Source organism: Equus quagga, chromosome 4, assembly GCF_021613505.1.
Source record: "Equus quagga isolate Etosha38 chromosome 4, UCLA_HA_Equagga_1.0, whole genome shotgun sequence".
NCBI lineage: Eukaryota > Metazoa > Chordata > Mammalia > Perissodactyla > Equidae > Equus > Equus quagga.
This window is the reverse complement of record NC_060270.1, coordinates 117172057-117193542: the sequence shown is the minus strand read 5'-3', so window position 1 is coordinate 117193542 and position 21486 is coordinate 117172057. Positions and strand designations below refer to the sequence as shown.

General features: G+C 38.1%; 1 protein-coding gene across 1 annotated transcript in view; it reads left to right on the top strand.

Moving 5' to 3' along the window:
* The window catches only part of TTN (titin), a 265933-nt gene that overhangs the window by 167857 nt on the left and 76590 nt on the right, over positions 1 to 21486 (top strand). Inside the window, 39 exon segments of the mRNA XM_046658450.1 lie at positions 724 to 847; positions 1496 to 1762; positions 3455 to 3552; positions 4219 to 4387; positions 4487 to 4753; positions 4857 to 5123; positions 5216 to 5494; positions 5586 to 5994; positions 6099 to 6223; positions 6326 to 6592; positions 7381 to 7650; positions 7740 to 8042; positions 8138 to 8440; positions 8712 to 8899; positions 8990 to 9104; positions 9211 to 9495; positions 9593 to 9744; positions 10434 to 10581; positions 10725 to 10902; positions 11216 to 11337; positions 11431 to 11718; positions 11826 to 12122; positions 12241 to 12427; positions 12907 to 13022; positions 13117 to 13416; positions 13617 to 13916; positions 14010 to 14115; positions 14219 to 14415; positions 14507 to 14812; positions 14911 to 15189; positions 15778 to 16077; positions 16182 to 16484; positions 16595 to 16957; positions 17274 to 17576; positions 17708 to 18007; positions 18484 to 18780; positions 18882 to 19166; positions 19257 to 19550; positions 21104 to 21403. Coding sequence (XP_046514406.1) covers positions 724 to 847; positions 1496 to 1762; positions 3455 to 3552; positions 4219 to 4387; positions 4487 to 4753; positions 4857 to 5123; positions 5216 to 5494; positions 5586 to 5994; positions 6099 to 6223; positions 6326 to 6592; positions 7381 to 7650; positions 7740 to 8042; positions 8138 to 8440; positions 8712 to 8899; positions 8990 to 9104; positions 9211 to 9495; positions 9593 to 9744; positions 10434 to 10581; positions 10725 to 10902; positions 11216 to 11337; positions 11431 to 11718; positions 11826 to 12122; positions 12241 to 12427; positions 12907 to 13022; positions 13117 to 13416; positions 13617 to 13916; positions 14010 to 14115; positions 14219 to 14415; positions 14507 to 14812; positions 14911 to 15189; positions 15778 to 16077; positions 16182 to 16484; positions 16595 to 16957; positions 17274 to 17576; positions 17708 to 18007; positions 18484 to 18780; positions 18882 to 19166; positions 19257 to 19550; positions 21104 to 21403 — 9457 coding nt within the window.

The following is a 21486-nucleotide window of genomic DNA, read 5'->3' as shown; positions in this document are numbered from 1 at the left end:
GTAGAACTAGAAGAACCTCCAGTTGTCCTACCCACACTGTGAGGATGGCCCTGCTGTAGCACCCTGAGACCTGATTTTCCCAGGCCTCAGCTGCAAGCACATGAGAGGGAGGACGAGTCAACACCTTCATGGCATTTTCGAACAAAGTTAAGAAATTATACAAATGATTTTCATCACAGGTTTAATTGGTTGGCAAAATAATTTTAATTGCTAAAATAAGTGGGAAGAATTCTAGCTCATTGTTGCATGGCAAACACCGTGGAAAATAAGGCTTACTGTCAGCTTACCATATGCAATCATTTTTTTCCCTTATTTTCATGATTTAGCTTAAGTTCCTCCCTTATATATATATAAACCCAGTAGTAGAATGTAGGCTATATATATTTTATAGGTGTATATATATGTACAAAATATATATATGCATGCATGTATATATATATATATATATACACAGAAGAACACAAATATAAACAGAAATTTGCCTAGGCATTTCAACGTAGAAGATCACCTAGTAATTATGTAAGGGAAAGCCTAAAATTTCCTTATAAGATTTCAAACTATTATTTAAAATCATTTTCAAATACATATGTGCTATATATATGATTATAAAACAACTTAGAAAGCACTGTTTCAAACCGTTTACCTAAATGAATTAAATGCAGCTAAATATATTGGATTACTGTTTCATATATTCTTAAAGTGCACTGTTTTTCAAAAAACTAGGTGGTCACGCGTTCGGAAGGAAGAGTTCACACACTTACTCTGAGGGATGTAAAGTTAGAAGATGCTGGAGAAGTCCAACTAACAGCAAAAGATTTCAAAACTCAAGCCAAACTCTTTGTGAAAGGTAATTACAAGGCCTATTTTTAAATACATGTGTAATGCAGAGGTTCAAAATAATGCCGGCTCTCAATGATCTCTATTTGATGAGTACCATAGATCATTAAAATACACCAAATATCCAAAAGTCTAATTTTACTTTATGGCCTAACAAAATACTTCGTTGACTGTTAAAAAAAAAACGGAGTCAAAATTGACTAGAATAGGTTTTACTTCCTCTTTCTGTTCTCGCTGTTTTTATTGCATTTGATAAACAGCTGGAGGAAGACTAATTATCAAATTATCAAATGAATAATTATCAGATGAAGTATCTATCACTTTATTAACCAAGAGTTGGCTATTATTTCCTTGATATTTAATATTTTTTTAAAACGATTTTTGCCACAACTAGAAGGACCCACAACTAAAAATATGCAACTATGTACTGGGGGTCTTTGGGGAGAAAAAGGAAAAATAAAATCTTTAAAAAAAAAACGATTTTCCTCTATATGTACAAATAATGATGAAACATCATTATTAGAGGAAAATATCTGAATGGAATCAAAACTTACAAATAGAAAAAGCCCTGAAGATACAAGAGGAAAGTTGAGGAGGTGCTAAAACTCTTGGAGAAGGAAAGGAGAAACACCTTGGCTAATTGGTATGATTCTTTCAGAACCCCCAGTTGAATTCACTAAGCCTCTTGAGGACCAGACGGTCGAAGAGGAAGCCACTGCGGTATTGGAGTGTGAAGTATCCAGAGAAAATGCAAAGGTGAAATGGTTCAAAAATGGGACAGAAATTCTCAAAAGCAAGAAGTATGAAATTGTTGCTGATGGCAGGGTCAGAAAACTTATTATACATGGCTGTACCCCAGAGGATATTAAAACATACACTTGTGATGCTAAGGATTTTAAGACTTCCTGTAACCTGAATGTCGTGCGTAAGTATTCTTCTTACCCAGGTCTTTTCATTTGCAACTCTTTGATAACAAAAGAAAACCTTTTTGCATGCCCTTCTTGGCCTAACTGCATTTCTTGGGAACTTACCATATCAATACTGACATACGCTGATCTTTTAGATGTTTAATAAAAAGTCCTTCTTCTACATCTGGTCTGATAAGGACAGACTGATCACTTTTCACTATGCTTCTCACTGAGTAGTGAGCAGACGGGGCTCTTTGTCTACTTGGGGTAAGCCTACTGTAGGAATATCCTCATACAGATGAGGACAAATTGAATTAAAAAGACAAGAAGGGAGCCATGATAAAAATTTTTTAAAAAAGAAAATGAAAGCAATTTCCACTTGGAAGGAAAATGAATCCTCAGGTTTGGGGAACAACTAGAAAATGAGCAGGAAATTTCATTTGAATAGGAGCATGCTAGAGGTCTGCTGTAATATCATAAAGCCCATTCGCATAATGCTGTCTTTGAGAACAAGAATGGATAAGAAGATGGAAGCCTTGATTCTTTGAGACCTATGAATGAAGAGAGCTCTAATGGTTTTTAGCATTACCTCTTCCTCTGGTGAAAAACATAGTGTCTTTTTTCAAAGTGCCACTTGCTACCTCGTTTTTTCATTCATTCCTTTGTCCAGTGATAACGCTTTTCACGGCAAATTTTGCGCAATATTTACTGTTTAGTTTAATTGCTTCCCATCTGTCAACAGCTACAAAATAGTGGCTTTGACTGTGCTTCCATGCATCTTCCATGCAACTTTTTTATTCTTTCCACTTTGTGCTTGCTCTGCTTTAGCTTATGACAGAGTAGCTTCTTGGGTCTCCTTCTTCATTTTGTCATCCACTCTGTCTCCACTCCAAGAAGGCACAGCTACAATGAGCTTATCTTCAAGCCTATTAGCCAGCACTTGAGTCCCAGAATCTCACTCATCAAGAAAGGTCATCTTGGGAAGGACTCACAAGGAGCCCTGAAAGAAGGAAGGGCAAGGGGCAGCTGTCTGATCCTATACATCTGCTGACTTAATTCTGGAGATAAATGAAACGAGAGATGTAAAAAACACAAGTCACCCTCTTGTACAAAACACATTGCTTTGTTGCACTAATAGATTTTATGACTGACTTATATGTAACATCTTTGAAGCTGATAAAAAAAAAAGCTGAATTATGTAATTTCAATTGCCAACTCATGCCTCTTAGCCATAAACAAGACTGGTCATAGTGCCTCAAGCTACATTATCATTGAATTCTACTAATTTCTCAAAGATTATGCTGGCTGCATTAAATAAGATAATGTTTCTTTGCTACTGATGTTTCCTTTGACAATATCAGCTTTCAACTGTGGAGCAATATCAGTGAAGATTTTTCTTCCAGCTGTCATTCAGAAGAACTGAGCTGGCGATAAGTAGATAGATAAGATAGCTAGCTAGCTAGCTAGCTCGCTAGATAAATAGAATGAGTTGGACATATAGTATGCCACACAATTTTATGAAAACTACAGAGATATGTAAAAAAGCAAAGTATCATACCCGAATGGAAGATCCAAGTGATTTCAAAGTCAGCTGCAGCCTGTTAAGGAAAGGTTCTGCAAAAGATGCACTTTTTCTTAACATGTACCACAGTAATGTTAGAGTAAATTCTAGAAACCTCATTTTGAATTCTGATGACCTTCTCTTACAGCTCCGCACGTGGAATTCTTAAGACCACTCACCGATCTTCGAGTTAAAGAAAAAGAAATGGCTCGATTTGAGTGTGAACTCTCCCGAGAAAATGCCAAGGTCTGTGATTGCATAGTTGCTATCTTGTATTGTCAGAAAACTTTGTTTCCTTTTGGTCTGGCCAAAATGGAAAAATAAAGTTAGTCAAACCTATCTCTGATCATCACTTTCCTTTTAAAGATTATTACTTTAGTATGAAATGCATACTTGACTTAACTGTTCTTTTTTTAGTATTATTCATTTACTATTACTTGAAAAACACTGGACTCACAATCAAGAGATTTAGATATTATTAGTTTGAACCATATAAAATTGCTGTTTTCTTAGGTTAAAAACAATCAATATCAGCAATTTCATATGTCTCAACTAAGTACTTTTGGGTGTCATTAACAACCATTGGCAAGTCAACATTGAGTCAGTCTGTACCTGTGGAAAACAAAGGAATTGGTCTGCATGATCTCTAAGGCCCTCTATGGCTCTAAACTTATGTGATCTCATTATTTTTAACAATTGATAATAGTATCAGAGCAACTCACTTAATAACTGAAGAAGTTTGTTCTTGCTTTTTTGGGTTTAGTTGAATTTGTATTTATCACTTTGGTTCTTCATATTATCAGTCTTGTTGCTTGCTTTCAGAAAAACTCAGGATCATAGTTCCTCTTAAGGACACACATGTAAAGGAACAATAAGAAAACTGATAAAAGTATTTATTTATCTTAAATATAGGTTCACTGGTTCAAAGATGGTGCTGAAATTAAAAAGGGCAAAAAATATGATATTATATCTAAGGGAGCTGTGCGCATTCTGGTCATCAACAAATGTCTACTTGATGATGAAGCAGAATATTCCTGTGAAGTAAGGACAGCAAGAACTTCTGGCATGCTGACAGTAGTGGGTAAGAGTAAAGTCTTTCTCTATGGAAGTATAGGTGTTGGGAAGAAAATAATAATTTCCAGTTTAACTCAATGTTTTATTATTATTATTATTCCCGCAGAAGAAGAAGCTGTCTTTACCAAAAATCTTACCAACGTTGACGTTAGTGAAACAGACACTATAAAACTGGTTTGTGAAGTCTCCAAGCCTGGAGCAGAAGTGACTTGGTACAAAGGGGATGAAGAGATCATTGAAACAGGAAGATATGAAATACTTACTGATGGGCGAAAGAGAATCCTGATCATTCAGAACGCTCACCTTGAGGATACTGGCAACTACAACTGCCGACTCCCAAGTTCTCGAACTGATGGCAAAGTCAAAGTACATGGTAGGAAAATTACAATGAGTAATATTTTATTTTAAGAAATTCATACTTGTTGCATTTAAAGTACAAATGCTTAAGTTTTCGATATCTTGCAACTTCTTTCCAGAACTTGCTGCTGAATTTATCTCAAAGCCTCAAAACCTTGAAATACTTGAAGGAGAAAAGGCTGAATTTGTCTGCTCTATATCAAAGGAAAGCTTTGAAGTCCAATGGAAGAGAGACGATAAGACACTTGAATCTGGAGATAAATATGACGTTATTGCTGATGGCAAAAAGAGGATCCTAGTTGTGAAAGATGCCACATTACAAGATATGGGCACTTACGTAGTCATGGTTGGGGCCGCCAGAGCAGCAGCTCACTTGACAGTAATTGGTAAGTTTGTTTCTGCTTCTTGGGTTTACTTACATTTCTATCTACCACTTTGGTCCTTCTTCATACTAAAAAGTCTCATTGGTTGCTTTCAGAAAAACTCAGGATCATAGTTCCTCTTAAGGACACCCGTGTGAAGGAACAACAAGAAGTCATCTTCAACTGTGAAGTCAATACTGAAGGTGCCAAAGCCAAATGGTTCAGAAATGATGAAGCCATATTTGATAGTTCAAAATACATTATTCTCCAAAAAGACCTGGTCTACACCCTCAGGATTAGAGATGCACGATTAGATGATCAAGCCAACTATAGTGTGTCTCTGACCAATCATAGAGGTGAAAATGTTAAGAGTGCAGCCAATCTAATAGTAGAAGGTAAGTCACTTATATGGCTTTAGAGAATTTTTAAACCAGTTCGTATTATGAAAACAATTAAAATCAACCTTATTCTTCTCCTTTACAACAGAGGAAGACCTTAGGATTGTTGAGCCTCTTAAAGATATTGAAACAATGGAGAAGAAATCTGTCACATTCTGGTGCAAGGTGAATCGTCTCAATGTAACACTAAAGTGGACCAAAAATGGAGAAGAGGTGGCTTTTGACAACCGTGTTTTATACAGAATTGATAAATATAAGCACTCTCTAATCATTAAAGACTGTGGCTTCCCAGATGAGGGTGAATACATCGTCACTGCTGGACAAGATAAATCTGTTGCTGAGCTTCTTATCATAGAAGCCCCTACAGAATTTGTGGAACACTTGGAAGACCAGACAGTCACTGAGTTTGATGATGCTGTCTTCTCCTGCCAGCTCTCCAGAGAGAAAGCAAATGTAAAATGGTACAGAAATGGGAGGGAAATCAAAGAAGGCAAAAAGTAAGTGAAAGCTTCTTAATCTCTATTTCTGTAGCTGTATATACACTTTTGACAACTGAGTGGTCCTTATGCAAGCTAACCAATCACTCAACCTCTTCTTTTAGATACAAATTTGAAAAAGATGGAAGTGTACATCGACTCATTATAAAAGATTGCAGGCTGGATGATGAATGTGAATATGCTTGTGGAGTGGACGACAGGAAGTCTCGAGCTAGACTTTTTGTGGAAGGTGCATTTTGATGAAAGAACCATTTTAATATTAGTACCAGTTTTTAAAAGTTGTTAATCCAAATACAAACCTGTTTGTATTTATTTCACATTTTCTTTTCAGAAATCCCTGTTGAGATCATCAGGCCTCCCCAAGATATTCTTGAAGCTCCTGGTACTGATGTTGTCTTTTGGGCTGAGCTCAACAAAGATAAGGTGGAAGTCCAATGGCTAAAAAATAACATGATTATTGTCCAGGGTGACAAACACCAAATGATGAGTGAAGGAAAGATACACAGGCTACAGATTTGTGACATTAGGCCACGTGACCAGGGTGAATACAGATTTATTGCTAAAGACAAAGAAGCCAGAGCTAAGCTTGAACTGGCAGGTAAGTCCCTTTCTTTTATTTTCAAATATTCTCACAATATCACAGATACTGTGTAAGTTTCAGATTTCATAGTTAGTTAATGATAGAATGCTTGTGAAAGCCTTTAATTTCTATTAAGCCCTATCCACACGTTAACTATTCTAATTCCTTTTACTACAAAATGTTCTCAGTAAGAGGAAATTGATGGCAATTCCTCTTTACATGCCAGAACCTCGAACAGTTTCTGGCACACAGTGGCCGTTCATTAATTCCTAGAATTAACCTATCACCCTTAGAATCTTCCTAGCAAACCCAGACCTGGAGATAGCCCCATTCTCTTCTACTTTCCAAACCTCTGTGTGGCCTCCTAGGTCTTTTCGCATCCTGACCCAAGCTTCCAAGACATCCTTATAGGTTGTCATTATGAAAAGGCCATTAGTGTACCTCTTAAACATGAGAAAAAGTTTTTCTGCTTTATCTTGAAGTATGAGATGCCCACTTTATTAAAAAAAAAAAAAAGAAGAAGAACAACGTATTTTGCACTATGTTTAATCCTCTATTATTTTTGGCAAAGAATGGAGATTTCATGTTTTGTATCATCCTTGATCCTCTATTCTCCAGAGTCTGATAATTTGAAAAATAAGCTATGGGAACTCTAAGTCAGTTAGTGTTCTCTGCTGTAAAGTTACTGTGACATAATGCCAAGGTTATGTAACCAATATTTGCTAACAAATGCATAGTAAAGAAGCTTGGTGTAGCTAGACTACAATAAATAACTTAAAGCATTCGCATGTTATTTTTCTCACTAGCTGCACCTAAAATCAAGACAGCTGATCAAGATCTTGTGGTTGATGTTGGCCAGCCTCTGACAATGGTGGTGCCCTATGATGCCTACCCCAAAGCAGAAGCTGAGTGGTTTAAAGAAAATGAAGCTCTGTCTTCAAAAACTGTTGATACTACAGCTGAAAAAACTTCTTTCAGAATTTTAGAAGCCAAGAAAGGAGACAAAGGAAGGTATAAAATTGTGCTTCAGAACAAACATGGAAAAGCAGAAGCCTTCATCAATTTACAAGTTATTGGTAAGCCCTTGAGTCACTTGGACTTGATTGGCAAAGCACAACCACAAGCATGATAACACACTAAAAAAAAACTTATTTGTAAATTTCAGATGTTCCTGGGCCAGTACGTAACTTAGAAGTGACAGAAACACTTGATGGTGAAGTGAGCCTCGCTTGGGAAGAACCATTAACTGATGGTGGAAGCAAAATCATAGGTTATGTTGTTGAAAGACGTGACATCAAGAGAAAGACCTGGGTTCTGGCCACTGACCGTGCAGACAGTTGTGAGTTTACTGTCACTGGACTACAAAAAGGAGGAGTTGAATACCTATTCCGTGTGAGTGCAAGAAACAGAGTTGGCACTGGTGAACCAGTAGAAACTGCCAATCCTGTGGAAGCAAGGAGTAGATATGGTAAGAAGTTTTTAAGTAAATTGCAAACTAGCTTATCTCTGCTTTTATCCCTGATATAACCCAAAGCCCATGTTTTCTTCTGTGATGAAATCCAGACGTTCCAGGCCCTCCTTTGAATGTGACCATCACAGATGTGAATAGATTTGGTGTCTCACTGACATGGGAACCACCAGAGTATGATGGAGGGGCTGAGATCACAAATTACATCATTGAATTAAGAGACAAAACTTCTATCAGATGGGACACTGCCATGACAGTAAAAGCGGAAGACTTGTCTGCAACTGTCACTGATGTGGTGGAAGGACAGGAGTATAGTTTCCGGGTCAGAGCCCAAAACCGAATTGGAGTTGGAAAACCAAGTGCAGCCACACCTTTCGTCAAAGTTGCTGATCCAATTGGTAAGTCCATTAAAAAAAAGAAATAATTACTTCATGAAATCCAGAAATTAGGCCTATCAATTAAAATAAGTCAAATTAAATAAAAGTTAATGAAAAGGCAGAACATCAGAAAAATTTGAACAAAATCATAGAAATCCAGACTGTGCCTACTTTATTCAGTGAATTTAGTAAGCCTGATATTTTAATAGAGATGATGGAAATGATTACAGCACTGGCTTAATAAACTGTCACTGAATTAACCAATATGCTTCAACTCTTTCTTCCATTCCAGAGAGACCAAGTCCTCCTGTGAACCTAAGTTCCTCAGATCAGACTCAGTCATCAGTCCAGCTCACATGGGAACCTCCTCTGAAAGATGGAGGAAGCCCAATATTGGGCTACATAATTGAGCGATGTGAAGAAGGAAAAGATGAGTGGATTCGTTGCAATAAGAAACTTGTCCCTGAACTGACTTACAAGGTGGGGCATTTGCATCTAAGACAAATATTCAGTGTACGATCATGGACTTAACTGTATATGTTTTTTACAAATATTGATTCATAATTTTAGGTTACTGGATTACAAAAAGGAAATAAATATTTATATCGAGTATCTGCAGAAAATGAAGCTGGTGTTTCAGATCCATCTGGAATTCTTGGTCCTCTAACTGCTGATGATGCATTTGGTAAATGGATATTTTATTTTTAGATTTGGGGATAGCATAAAGCTACTGTGGGGTACCAGGGACTTAAATACAGTACTGGAAACTCATTAATTTTTCTTCTTGGTAGTTGAACCAACAATGGATTTAAGTTCGTTTAAAGATGGTCTGGAAGTTATTGTCCCGAACCCTATCAAGATCCTGGTTCCAAGTACAGGCTATCCAAGGCCAACTGCAACCTGGGCGTTTGGAGATAAAGTACTAGAAGCAGGGGACCGTGTGAAAATGAAAACCTTATCTGCCTATGCTGAGCTGGTCATTTCTCCAAGTGAACGTCCAGACAAGGGCATTTATACACTGAAATTAGAAAATCGTGTGAAAGCAATTTCTGGGGAAATTGATGTCAATGTAATTGGTAAGGAACTAAACTTGTGATCTAAGGTGATTTGACAGTATTAACAAATACTAGTTCAAGCTATTAATGATATTGACTTCTGACTGCATTATTTCAGCTCGCCCAAGTGCACCCAAAGAACTGAAATTTGATGACATAACCAGGGACTCAGTACATTTGACTTGGGAACCACCAGATGATGATGGAGGAAGTCCATTAACTGGATATCTTGTTGAAAAGCGAGAAGTCAACCGGAAAACATGGACTAAAGTGAGTTTTGAGCAGCAGTGCACCAACTCCAGAAGAGACGGTGGGGGAAATCCCAGAATGCTGGGGCACCATGCAAAGTTTATAGGTCTTTACATTTACCTTGCTGAAAAAGCGCCAAAAACTTTTTAAAATGCATTGATGCGAATGCTTCCTGAGGTGGTTCAACCAGGATTTGGTATTATTGCCGTATTTTGTGAGCCTTACGAAATTTTCAGCTAGGTTTGTTAAAAAATAAAACAAAACATACTTACTCACTTGATACCTGATAAGTATCCAAATGCCCCTATTAAGCCATAAGCCATTCTAAGGACACTAAATACTTAACTCCCTGGTGGTCATACTTCTCACTCCGCTATATTGCCTTAGTTAGCCTAATCTGCCATTTTTTCCTCCTCAGTGTACACTCATTAGTATTCTTCCCTTGATTTAAAATCGTATTTCTAATAATCAAGCTGGTAGAAAGAATCAACAGATTGTTTGCCACTTATTTAATGTGTACCAACTATGAAACAGTTTCACCTTATTTTAAGGGTCAAAGATTACTATGTGTTTTAATTTGCAATTTCTCCCTAATGTGAAATTAATATAATAATAATCCTCAGCGTTCAAAACAACTTCCATTTGTATCCCTGCTCACGGTAAAAATCTTTTGACTTGGGCAACTAATTAACTGTATTTCTGTGTCCCAGGTTATAGACTCTGTGACTGACCTAGAATTCACAGTTCCTGATCTTGTTCAAGGAAAAGAATATTTATTTAAAGTCTGTGCTCGTAACAAGTGTGGCCCTGGAGAACCTGCATATGTTGATGAACCTGTAAATATGTCAGCTCCTGCAAGTGAGTACATTCTGGATAATTCCTTACCTAGCCTCTTGTTACCTGTCTCTGTTTTTAGACCTGGAGTTGAAGTTATGGGTTGGCAATATGCAGATTTCACAGTTGGCCTATCTAAGTCTGACGCTCTCTTTAAAATGTTACAGCGGTACCTGACCCACCAGAGAATGTTAAATGGAGAGATCGAACAGCCAAGAGCATCTTCCTAACATGGGATCCACCTAAATATGATGGGGGTTCACGCATCAAAGGATATATAGTTGAAAAATGTCCACGTGGTTCTGATCGATGGGTCGCCTGTGGGGAACCAGTTGCAGAAACAAAGTAGGTTTTTTAATTCTTTGGTACAAGAATAAATGTTTACTGTTACTCACTTAAATGAAAGTATTCTTTTGGAAAATCTAAATACTCGCTTTTTTCATTGAGAATTCCCCTGATGTGCCATCTGATTTTAAAAAGTGCTCCTGAACTTGGCCCCTACTCAGGGTTTTCATTAGTTACAATATTGAAGCAATCCAGAGTTAATTTAGAGAATAATATTATATCAAGAGTATGCATTTTGGAAAGATTATGAATACTACACAGTGGGATAGATTATAGACGTTATAGTAAAATATCCTATGATGTTTTCTGACAGAATGGAAGTGACAGGCCTTGACGAAGGCCAGTGGTATTCCTACCGTGTGAAGGCCTTGAATAGGCAAGGTGCCAGCAAACCAAGCAAGCCCACAGATGAAATCCAGGCTGTGGACGCACAGGGTATTTATTTTTGGTTTCTGTATTATCAACCAGGCCTCTGACTTTAATTCTGCCTGAACTTGCTAATATAGTAAATGATCTTTTCCAATTCAGAGGCTCCAGAAATTTTCCTCGACGTGAAGCTCCTTGCTGGTCTCACTGTAAAGGCAGGAACTAAGATTGAACTTCCTGCCACTGTCACTGGAAAACCTGAACCTACAATAACTTGGACGAAGGCTGACATGCTTCTGAAGCAGGACAAAAGAATCACCATTGAAAATGTTCCTAAAAAATCCACCGTGACTATCGTCGATAGCAAGAGAAGTGACACTGGCAGATACATTATCGAGGCTGTGAACGTCTGTGGTCGGGCCACTGCCGTGGCAGAAGTGAACGTCTTAGGTAAAGGAGGCTCTCATTTTAAAAATGGGCAAACTCATTTCAGCTACTTTTAAAATAAAACGATTAAAAAATATGGGTTTTTTCTGAGTGTGTAATGTCATCCACAGATAAACCTGGACCACCAGCTGCTTTTGACATCACAGAAGTGACCAACGAGTCATGTCTTCTAACATGGAACCCACCACGAGATGATGGTGGATCTAAAATCACAAACTATGTTGTGGAGAGAAGAGCAGCTGACAGTGATATGTGGCACAAGCTCTCATCAACTGTCAAGGATACAAAATTCAAGGCAACCAACTTAATCCCCAATAAAGAATACCTCTTCAGAGTTGCTGCAGAAAACATGTATGGTGTTGGTGAACCAGTTCAGGCCACTCCAATAACAGCCAAATATCAGTTTGGTAAGTTTCTCCTTAATCAGTTGACAAAAAAAAAAGGATGTTTGTGTCAAACTTGGATTTAGGTCTCGTATTTATATACATAGGACGTATAATACTTATATCATTATCCTGTCAATAGATCCACCTGGACCTCCAACTCGCCTTGAACCTTCTGATATCACTAAAGATGCAGTGACTCTCACATGGTGTGAGCCAGATGATGATGGTGGCAGCCCAATCACTGGATATTGGGTTGAAAGATTAGATCCTGATACTGATAAATGGGTTAGGTGCAATAAGATGCCAGTAAAGGACACAACATACAGGTAAAATCTCCATCAAGATGTTAAAACAGCTGTATATACAAATTTTCATCCTTTAGCATTATTTTTGATTATACATGATTATGTATTACTATAAAATTTTTAATTATTTTACTTATATTTCCTATTACCATATAATTTCAAAAATGATATAAATTTCATTCAAGGACACATTTCTTAATTTCTTACTCTAAAATATTAACTTTCTTGACGTTTCAAAGTATTTGGTCCTCCAGTATATTATATGTATATACAAATATATATAATAATGATCATTATTATAAACATTATAATTAGATTGGTACATTTGGCCAAGTCTAAAGTATGTGACAGTTAAGAGGCAATTTTAAATGCATATTGAAATATTTTTAGTTAAATTTCCATATCAGTTTTCACAATTTAAATAAATTAGCTCCTATGTAACATAAACAGAGAAGTTTCTGCTTTCATGTTACTCAACTCTTACTTTGTTCCTAATTCAGAGTGAAAGGGCTCACCAATAAGAAAAAGTACAGATTCCGTGTGTTGGCTGAAAATCTTGCTGGACCTGGAAAACCAAGTCGATCAACAGAACCGATCTTAATAAAGGATCCCATAGGTATTATTTACATATTTTTCTGTGGTTATTTTGAAGCTTATATTAACTCCTTTTTTACAAACCTAAATAATGATTTCATTCCATTGGCTTGCAGATCCTCCATGGCCCCCTGGAAAACCAACTGTGAAAGATATAGGCAAAACATCAATAATGTTGAATTGGACAAAGCCAGAACATGATGGAGGGGCAAAGATTGAGTCTTACGTCATTGAAATGCTAAAGACTGGAACAGAGGACTGGGTCCGAGTGGCTGAAGGGGTTCCCACCACTCAGCATTTGCTCCCGGGGCTCATGGAAGGTCAGGAATACTCATTCCGAGTTAGAGCTGTGAACAAGGCCGGGGAAAGTGAACCCAGCGAACCCAGTGACCCTGTGCTTTGCCGGGAGAAGCTATGTAAGTCACTATTGATGTCTGGGGTATATAAATTCTTCTGAACTATATCTGAGAACTACAATAAAAGAAAATATGAAAAACTCATTACTAGATTATTTCATCCTTGACAGATGATTTCCTAGTGACTACTAGAGAATTTAGTGAAGATTGAATATTGCACAATAAAAAATTGAATTTGTTTTTCTTTTTTTCTTCTTCAGATCCTCCATCACCACCTCGCTGGCTTGAAGTTATTAATATCACAAAAAATACAGCAGACCTAAAGTGGACAGTTCCTGAGAAAGATGGAGGGTCCCCCATCACCAACTACATCGTGGAAAAGAGAGATGTGAGGCGAAAAGGCTGGCAAACGGTGGACACGACTGTCAAGGACACCAAGTGCACAGTAACCCCACTGACAGAGGGCTCCTTATATGTGTTCCGAGTCGCTGCAGAAAATGCCATAGGACAAAGCGACTACTGTGAAGTCGAGGACTCCGTCCTGGCCAAAGACACTTTCAGTATGCTCTCTAGCTTAATCTTTGTGACACTATTTGTAGTGGATTATCACTTTTCCCTTTGGGTTTCCTAACCATTGAATATTTTGCCTTCAGCCACACCTGGACCACCCTATGCTCTGACTGTGGTTGATGTGACAAAACGACATGTTGACCTGAAGTGGGAACCACCTAAAAATGATGGTGGAAGACCAATACAGAGGTAGAATTTTAATTAATTCAGAAAGAATAATTTACACTCAGCTGAAAATTCTTAACTTTGTTTTTTCTCTTAATGCTAATGAAATACTTTGTTTTTTCAATAGATATGTCATTGAGAAGAAAGAAAAGTTAGGCACCCGTTGGGTGAAAGCTGGAAAGACCTCAGGACCCGACTGTAACTTCAGAGTAACTGATGTCATTGAAGGAACAGAGGTCCAGTTTCAGGTTCGGGCAGAAAATGAAGCTGGAGTTGGTCATCCAAGTGAACCCACGGAAATCCTGTCAATTGAAGATCCAACAAGTGAGTAGTGCTGATACAAAGGATATACCAAGGATATCGTCTAGAGCTTAATGGTAAGATTGTGGATGAGCATGTTTCACCCTTTTTTCAGGTCCTCCTTCACCTCCCCTTGACCTGCATGTGACTGATGCTGGGAGAAAGCACATTGCCATTGCTTGGAAGCCTCCAGAGAAAAATGGTGGAAGCCCTATTATAGGATACCATGTTGAAATGTGTCCAGTAGGCACTGAAAAATGGATGCGAGTTAATTCTCGCCCAATAAAAGACTTGAAATTCAAGGTTGAAGAAGGCGTTGTTCCTGACAAGGAATATGTTCTGAGAGTGAGAGCTGTCAATGCTGTTGGTGTCAGTGAGCCATCTGAAATCTCCGAAAATGTGGTTGCCAAAGACCCAGATTGTAAGAACACAGTTTCTTTTATAATTAATAAAATAGGCTTTACTCATGCATTGCATTTTGACATATTCTTTTTGCCTCTTCTGGATCCTATCTTACAGGCAAGCCAACAATTGATCTGGAGACTCACGACATTGTTGTTATTGAAGGTGAAAAGTTAAGCATTCCTGTTCCCTTCAGAGCTGTCCCAGTTCCAACCGTTAGTTGGCATAAAGATGGCAAAGAAGTTAAAGCAAGTGATAGATTAACAATGAAGAGCGATCACATCTCTGCACACCTCGAAGTTCCCAAGAGTGTCCATGCAGATGCTGGAGTTTACACCATTACACTGGAGAATAAGCTTGGCTCAGCAACTGGCTCAATCAATGTCAAAGTCATAGGTAATCATTCTGTGAAGAAACACCAGACATTCTTCATGTGTTGGGAAAATTAGTTAACTTTGCGGCGTTAGTATAAATGGCTTCATGAGTTGGCCATTTGTAAACTAATTGTCCTTTCACATTATTTTTCCCATATGAGAAGCAAGGCAATTCTAAAGAGATGAAATTGTTAGTTATACCCTGATTAGACTAATTTTTTTCTGTGTAATTATTTGCATGTGAAGAACTAATTCAGATAAAAGCATACCGAAAGAATGCTTAAATAACCAATATTCATTTATTAATTGTATTTACATTTTTCCATAGTGTCCTCAACCAGGGGTAGTAACATTTTCTCTCCCCTCCCCCCAACACAGATGGTGTTTGGAAATTTGGGAGTCCAGTTTTCCTTGGAACAAAGATTTGGGGGGAGCTACTGACATTTAGTAGTTGGGGGCCAAGGTTGCTAAATGGCCTGCCATGTAAAGGATGCTCCAGCACATCAAAGATTATTCCCCAAAAACTGTGAATAGTCCAACTTGGAAAGTGTACTATCAATACACTGACTTTTCAGATTACAATAATAACTATCAATTCTATTTCTAACAGGCCTACCTGGACCATGCAAAGATATTAAAGCAAGCGACGTGACCAAGAGTTCTTGTAAATTAACCTGGGAACCTCCAGAATATGATGGTGGAAGCCCAATTCTTCATTATGTCCTGGAACGCAGAGAAGCTGGGAGGAGGACATATATACCAGTCATGTCTGGTGAGAACAAACTGTCCTGGACTGTAAAAGATCTCATACCAAATGGCGAATACTTCTTCCGTGTTAAGGCTGTCAACAAGATTGGTGGAGGCGAATATATTGAACTGAAAAATCCAGTCATTGCTCAAGATCCAAAGCGTAAGTTTGGGCTTGGAAGTAATATAGCTAGGAATTAATGTGCAATTTTTTTATTTTAAGAAGATGAGTTTCCCTATATTAACAGTTTTTCTCTTGTTCTTCAGAGCCCCCTGATCCACCTGTAGATGTTGAGGTTCATAATCCTACAGCAGAGGCAATGACTATTACATGGAAGCCACCTTTGTATGATGGCGGGAGCAAGATAATGGGTTACATCATAGAGAAGATTGCTAAGGGTGAAGAGAGATGGAAGAGATGCAATGAACACCTGGTACCAGTCCTGACCTATACAGCAAAAGGACTCGAAGAGGGAAAGGAATACCAGTTCCGTGTGCGAGCAGAAAATGCTGCCGGTATCAGTGAACCTTCTCGGGCCACTCCTCCAACCAAAGCTGTAGATCCTATTGGTAAGTTTTGTTTAATGAGGTTGCCATTTTCCCATTGTAAAATAAATAAGAATAATGTTTTATCAGATATTTTAATCAGAATTGAAAACAGTTGTTTTTAATCATTACAGATGCCCCAAAAGTCATTCTGAGATCAAGCCTAGAAGTGAGACGAGGTGATGAAATAGCACTCGATGCAACTATTTCTGGGTCACCTTACCCAACTATTACATGGATAAAGGATGAAGAAATTATTACACCAGAGGAAATTAAGAAGCGAGTAGCACCCATGGTTAGGAGGAGGAGGGGTGAAGTTCAAGAAGAAGAACCATTTGTCCTGTCTCTGACGGAGCGTTTGAGCATTGACAATAGTAAAAAAGGAGAATCTCAACTACGCGTCCGAGATTCTATTCGACCTGACCATGGCCAATATATGATCAAAGCTGAAAATGACCATGGTATTGCAAAAGCTCCTTGCACTGTCAGTGTGCTAGGTGAGTAAGTAAAACTACCCTTCCCAATGGAAGAAAGTCTATGTAAGAGTTTTAGTAAAACACAAAAATGAAGTGTTTTGGGGGAGTTAAAAGAAGTGGGAAATAGCTTCATTAAGATACCTTCAGTCTCATTTTCTTTTCCAGGCTATGTAAAAGAAATTAACCGACCATGTTATTCATTAGCTAATGTGATACAAAGATAGGCAATGTAGAAAAAAGCAGAAGCTTATTTCAGAGGAGCATATTAACATTTACATTTTCCATTGCAACCATTTCTACACAAATTTTTAATCACCGCTCTCTTTCGAAATATTAGATACACCAGGACCACCGATCAACTTCGTATTTGAAGATGTTAGAAAGAACTCAGTTGTCTGTAAATGGGAACCACCCCTTGATGATGGTGGCAGTGAAATTATAAACTACACTTTGGAAAAGAAAGACAAGACAAAACCTGACTCCGAATGGATTGTTGTCACTTCAACACTTAGACATTGCAAATATCCAGTGACAAAGCTGATTGAAGGAAAAGAGTACCTCTTCCGTGTAAGAGCGGAAAATAGGTTTGGACCTGGACCACCATGTGTTTCAAAGCCACTTATAGCCAAAGATCCATTTGGTAAGGTCCTTACAGCATCTAGATTTGGCCTTTTTATCATATGCATTGGTATATACATTATCACAACTTGTAAACTTGAATTTTTATGTCATACTAGGGAACTAATTCAAATATGTTATTTATTTTATCAGAACCACCTGATGCACCTGATAAGCCTATTGTGGAAGATGTTACCAGCAACAGTATGCTAGTGACATGGAATGAACCAAAAGATAATGGAAGCCCCATCTTAGGTTACTGGCTTGAAAAACGTGAGGTTAATAGTACACATTGGTCCCGTGTCAACAGAAACCTTCTCAATTCTTTGAAGACCAATGTAGAAGGCCTATTAGAGGGACTCACCTATGTCTTCAGAGTATGTGCCGAAAACGCAGCTGGACCTGGAAAGTTCAGTCCCCCTTCAGATCCCAAAACAGCACGTGATCCAATCGGTAAGTAATTCCTTACACAGAAAGTGGGGTACAGCATGGTGACTGTAATTAACAGTACTGTACTATATACTTGAAAGTTGTTAAGAGAGTAGATCTTAAATGCTATCACTACCCAAAAAATGGTAACCATGTGAGGGGACGGAGGTGTTAACTAACATTATTGTGGTAATCATTTTGCAATATATACGTGTATCAAATACTTGTGTTGTACACATAAAACATATATTTTATATGTCAATAATATCTCAATAAAGCTGAAAAAATCAAAATACTAGTGATGGCTACAGACTCATACTGAGATTGCAATATAAAATTTTCAGCATCTGTATATATAATTTAAAAGTTTCACACAACAATACTTACCCATATTACATGCAATGCATTGTGAAAAAAAAGAAGAAAGTGGGATAGAGTAAGCTATGTAACATTTCAAAACCGTCAGTGAGTTTCAATTTGTATGTCTTCATTCATTCTAGCTCCACCTGGGCCACCTGTCCCAAGAGTCGCTGACACAAGCTCTACAACCATTGAACTCGAATGGGAACCCCCAGCTTTCAATGGTGGTGGGGAAATTATTGGTTACTTTGTCGATAAGCAGCTGGTTGGCACAAATGAATGGTCACGCTGCACAGAGAAGATGATCAAGGCCCGTCAGTACACCGTCAGAGAAATCCGAGAGGGTGCTGATTACAAACTTCGAGTGAGTGCTGTCAATGCTGCAGGTGAAGGACCACCTGGAGAGACAGAACCTGTTACTGTGGCTGAACCAAAAGGTACTTAAGAATTATATGAATAATATAATGGATATTTTCCCATATGGGGTCATTTTTTTACATCTTTCTTGGGCTAACGTATGATTGTTCTCTTTCAACAGAGCCTCCCACTGTGGAACTAGATGTTTCTGTCAAGGCTGGAATACAAATAATGGCTGGGAAGACTCTTAGAATTCCAGCTGTGGTAACTGGTCGTCCAGTGCCTACAAGAGTATGGACAATAGAAGAAGGGGAGCTGGATAAAGACCGTGTTGTAATAGAGAATGTTGGAACCAAATCTGAACTAATTATCAAGAATGCATTGAGAAAAGATCATGGCAGATATGTGATTACAGCTACCAATAGCTGTGGTTCCAAATTTGCAGCCACCAGGGTAGAAGTTTTTGGTAAGGAATGTTACATGGATTTTCATAAGATTTTCCCAAGTGATACTATCTTATTACATTGATTTTTTTTCCTGTTGTTTTACTTTTCAGATGTCCCTGGTCCAGTTCTTGACTTAAAACCTGTTGTAACAAACAGAAAGATGTGTCTGCTTAACTGGTCTGATCCAGAAGATGATGGAGGAAGTGACATCACGGGCTTTATTATTGAAAGAAAAGATGCTAAGATGCATACTTGGAGACAACCAATAGAGACTGACAGATCTAAATGTGACATCACAGGTCTCCTTGAGGGACAAGAATATATGTTCCGTGTGATTGCCAAGAACAAGTTTGGCTGTGGCCCTCCTGTTGAAATAGGACCAATTCTTGCAGTTGATCCACTAGGTAAAAGAGACGGTTTTCATGGTGTTTGTAAAGTAAATACTGTTTGCTTGCAGTCATGTAATTTATTTATTGAGCCTTATAAATAAGGTCTCAAGACTTAAAGCTAGAGACTAATAAGAAAGGTAAATCAAATAACTACCAGCAACTTTAAGAATACCATATTTGTTATAATTTCAGTGTAATTTTTGGCTCAGTGTAATTTTGCAAAACCATGCATCGCTTTGTGTACTGAAAAACCTGAATCTATTAGAACTTAGCAATGCCCTAAAAATCTTTTAGAAATATTACATCTTTTCAATAGATGTAATACATCTATTGTAATACACTAGAGTAATTTAATAGACTAGTAGTTAAAAAGAGTTCATTTTTTTGAAAGATTACAAGACAGATAACTGCCTTAGCATAAATGCCTTAGTCTTCCTTTAGCCCCAAGTAGTCCCCACACTGGAAGGATACGGAGACCAAAAACCAGAAAGAGCCACCAGAGAATAGAAAACCAGCCAAAGGAAATTTCCTTGACTAATATGAACAAATATGAAACCTTCAAATTGCACAAACTTGGTAAAGCACATTGACATCCCATCCAGTAAAGCAAAGTCTTTGATGATGACCCATTTCCCAAGAGACAGAGGAGTTATTCCTCTACGACCACCACTATCCTGCCAAAAAAAAAAAAGAAAATTTCATCCCCACTGTAACAGCTCATCTCAGAATGTCCCCTAGACCTGCAGCTGTGCCAGAGGTATCAGAACAGACTTGGGCTTCCACTGAAAAGCTCTGCTTCTGGTTGCAGTAATAGTCAACCGGAGTGGATTGGGTCTAGTTTCACCATTCAAAGCTTACTTTTTCTGTTTTGTCCTTTGGGACACAAAACTACAGCAGTATTACATAAATTCTCTTTCCACCCTATTTTAAACCCACATCTGAGGTAACATGGTTCTAAGTGTGTTCAGTAGATGTATCCACTGTCCGTTAATAAGAGGAAACACGTTGCTCTCAGCTGGTCATCCAAAGCAAAACTTCACAGACCTGCTCTCCTAGTTCATTAGCATTAGAAACTCTCCCAGTGACAGGTAAAACATCTAAAATGTTAAATATAAAAAAAGTATTCATTCCCCTTGATTTATTTATTTATTTATTTATTTATTTATTGAGGAAGATTAGCCCTGAGCTAACATCCATGCCCATCTTCCTCTACTTTATATGTGGGACGCCTACCACAGCATGGCTTGCCAAGCGGTGCCATGTCTGCACCCGGGATCTGAACCGGCAAACCCCAGGCCGCTGAAGCGGAACGTGCTCACTTAACTGCTGCACCACAGGGCGGCCCCTCCCCTTGATTTATTTTTAATCAATAATCTTGACTGTAAAAATTCTGCCTATATGAATGCCCATAATTCTGGTAATGGAGATGTTTTGAGAAAGATTTTAAAGATGGATATAAGGTTATCCAACAGAAGCTTATTTTCCACACAATTAATTTAAAGTGAAATATCATTTCTTATATGAATATTTATTTCATGCTTGTCCTTTCAACTTGCCTCTTGTTAAAGGTCCTCCAACGTCTCCTGAGAGGCTCACATATACAGAAAGGACGAAGTCCACTATCACCCTGGACTGGAAAGAGCCCCGTAACAATGGTGGCAGCCCCATCCAAGGCTACATCATTGAAAAACGGCGTCACGATAAACCTGACTTTGAAAGAGTTAACACGCGACTCTGCCCAACCACATCTTTTCTGGTTGAAAATCTTGACGAACACCAAATGTATGAATTCCGTGTCAAAGCCGTCAATGAAATTGGTGAAAGTGAACCATCCTTGCCTCTTAATGTGGTCATACAAGATGATGAAGGTGTGGAATCTGAACATAATAATTTTAATGCACTTTACAGTGCTGCCTTTATCTCATAGGTTAAGCAAACATCCTTATGACTT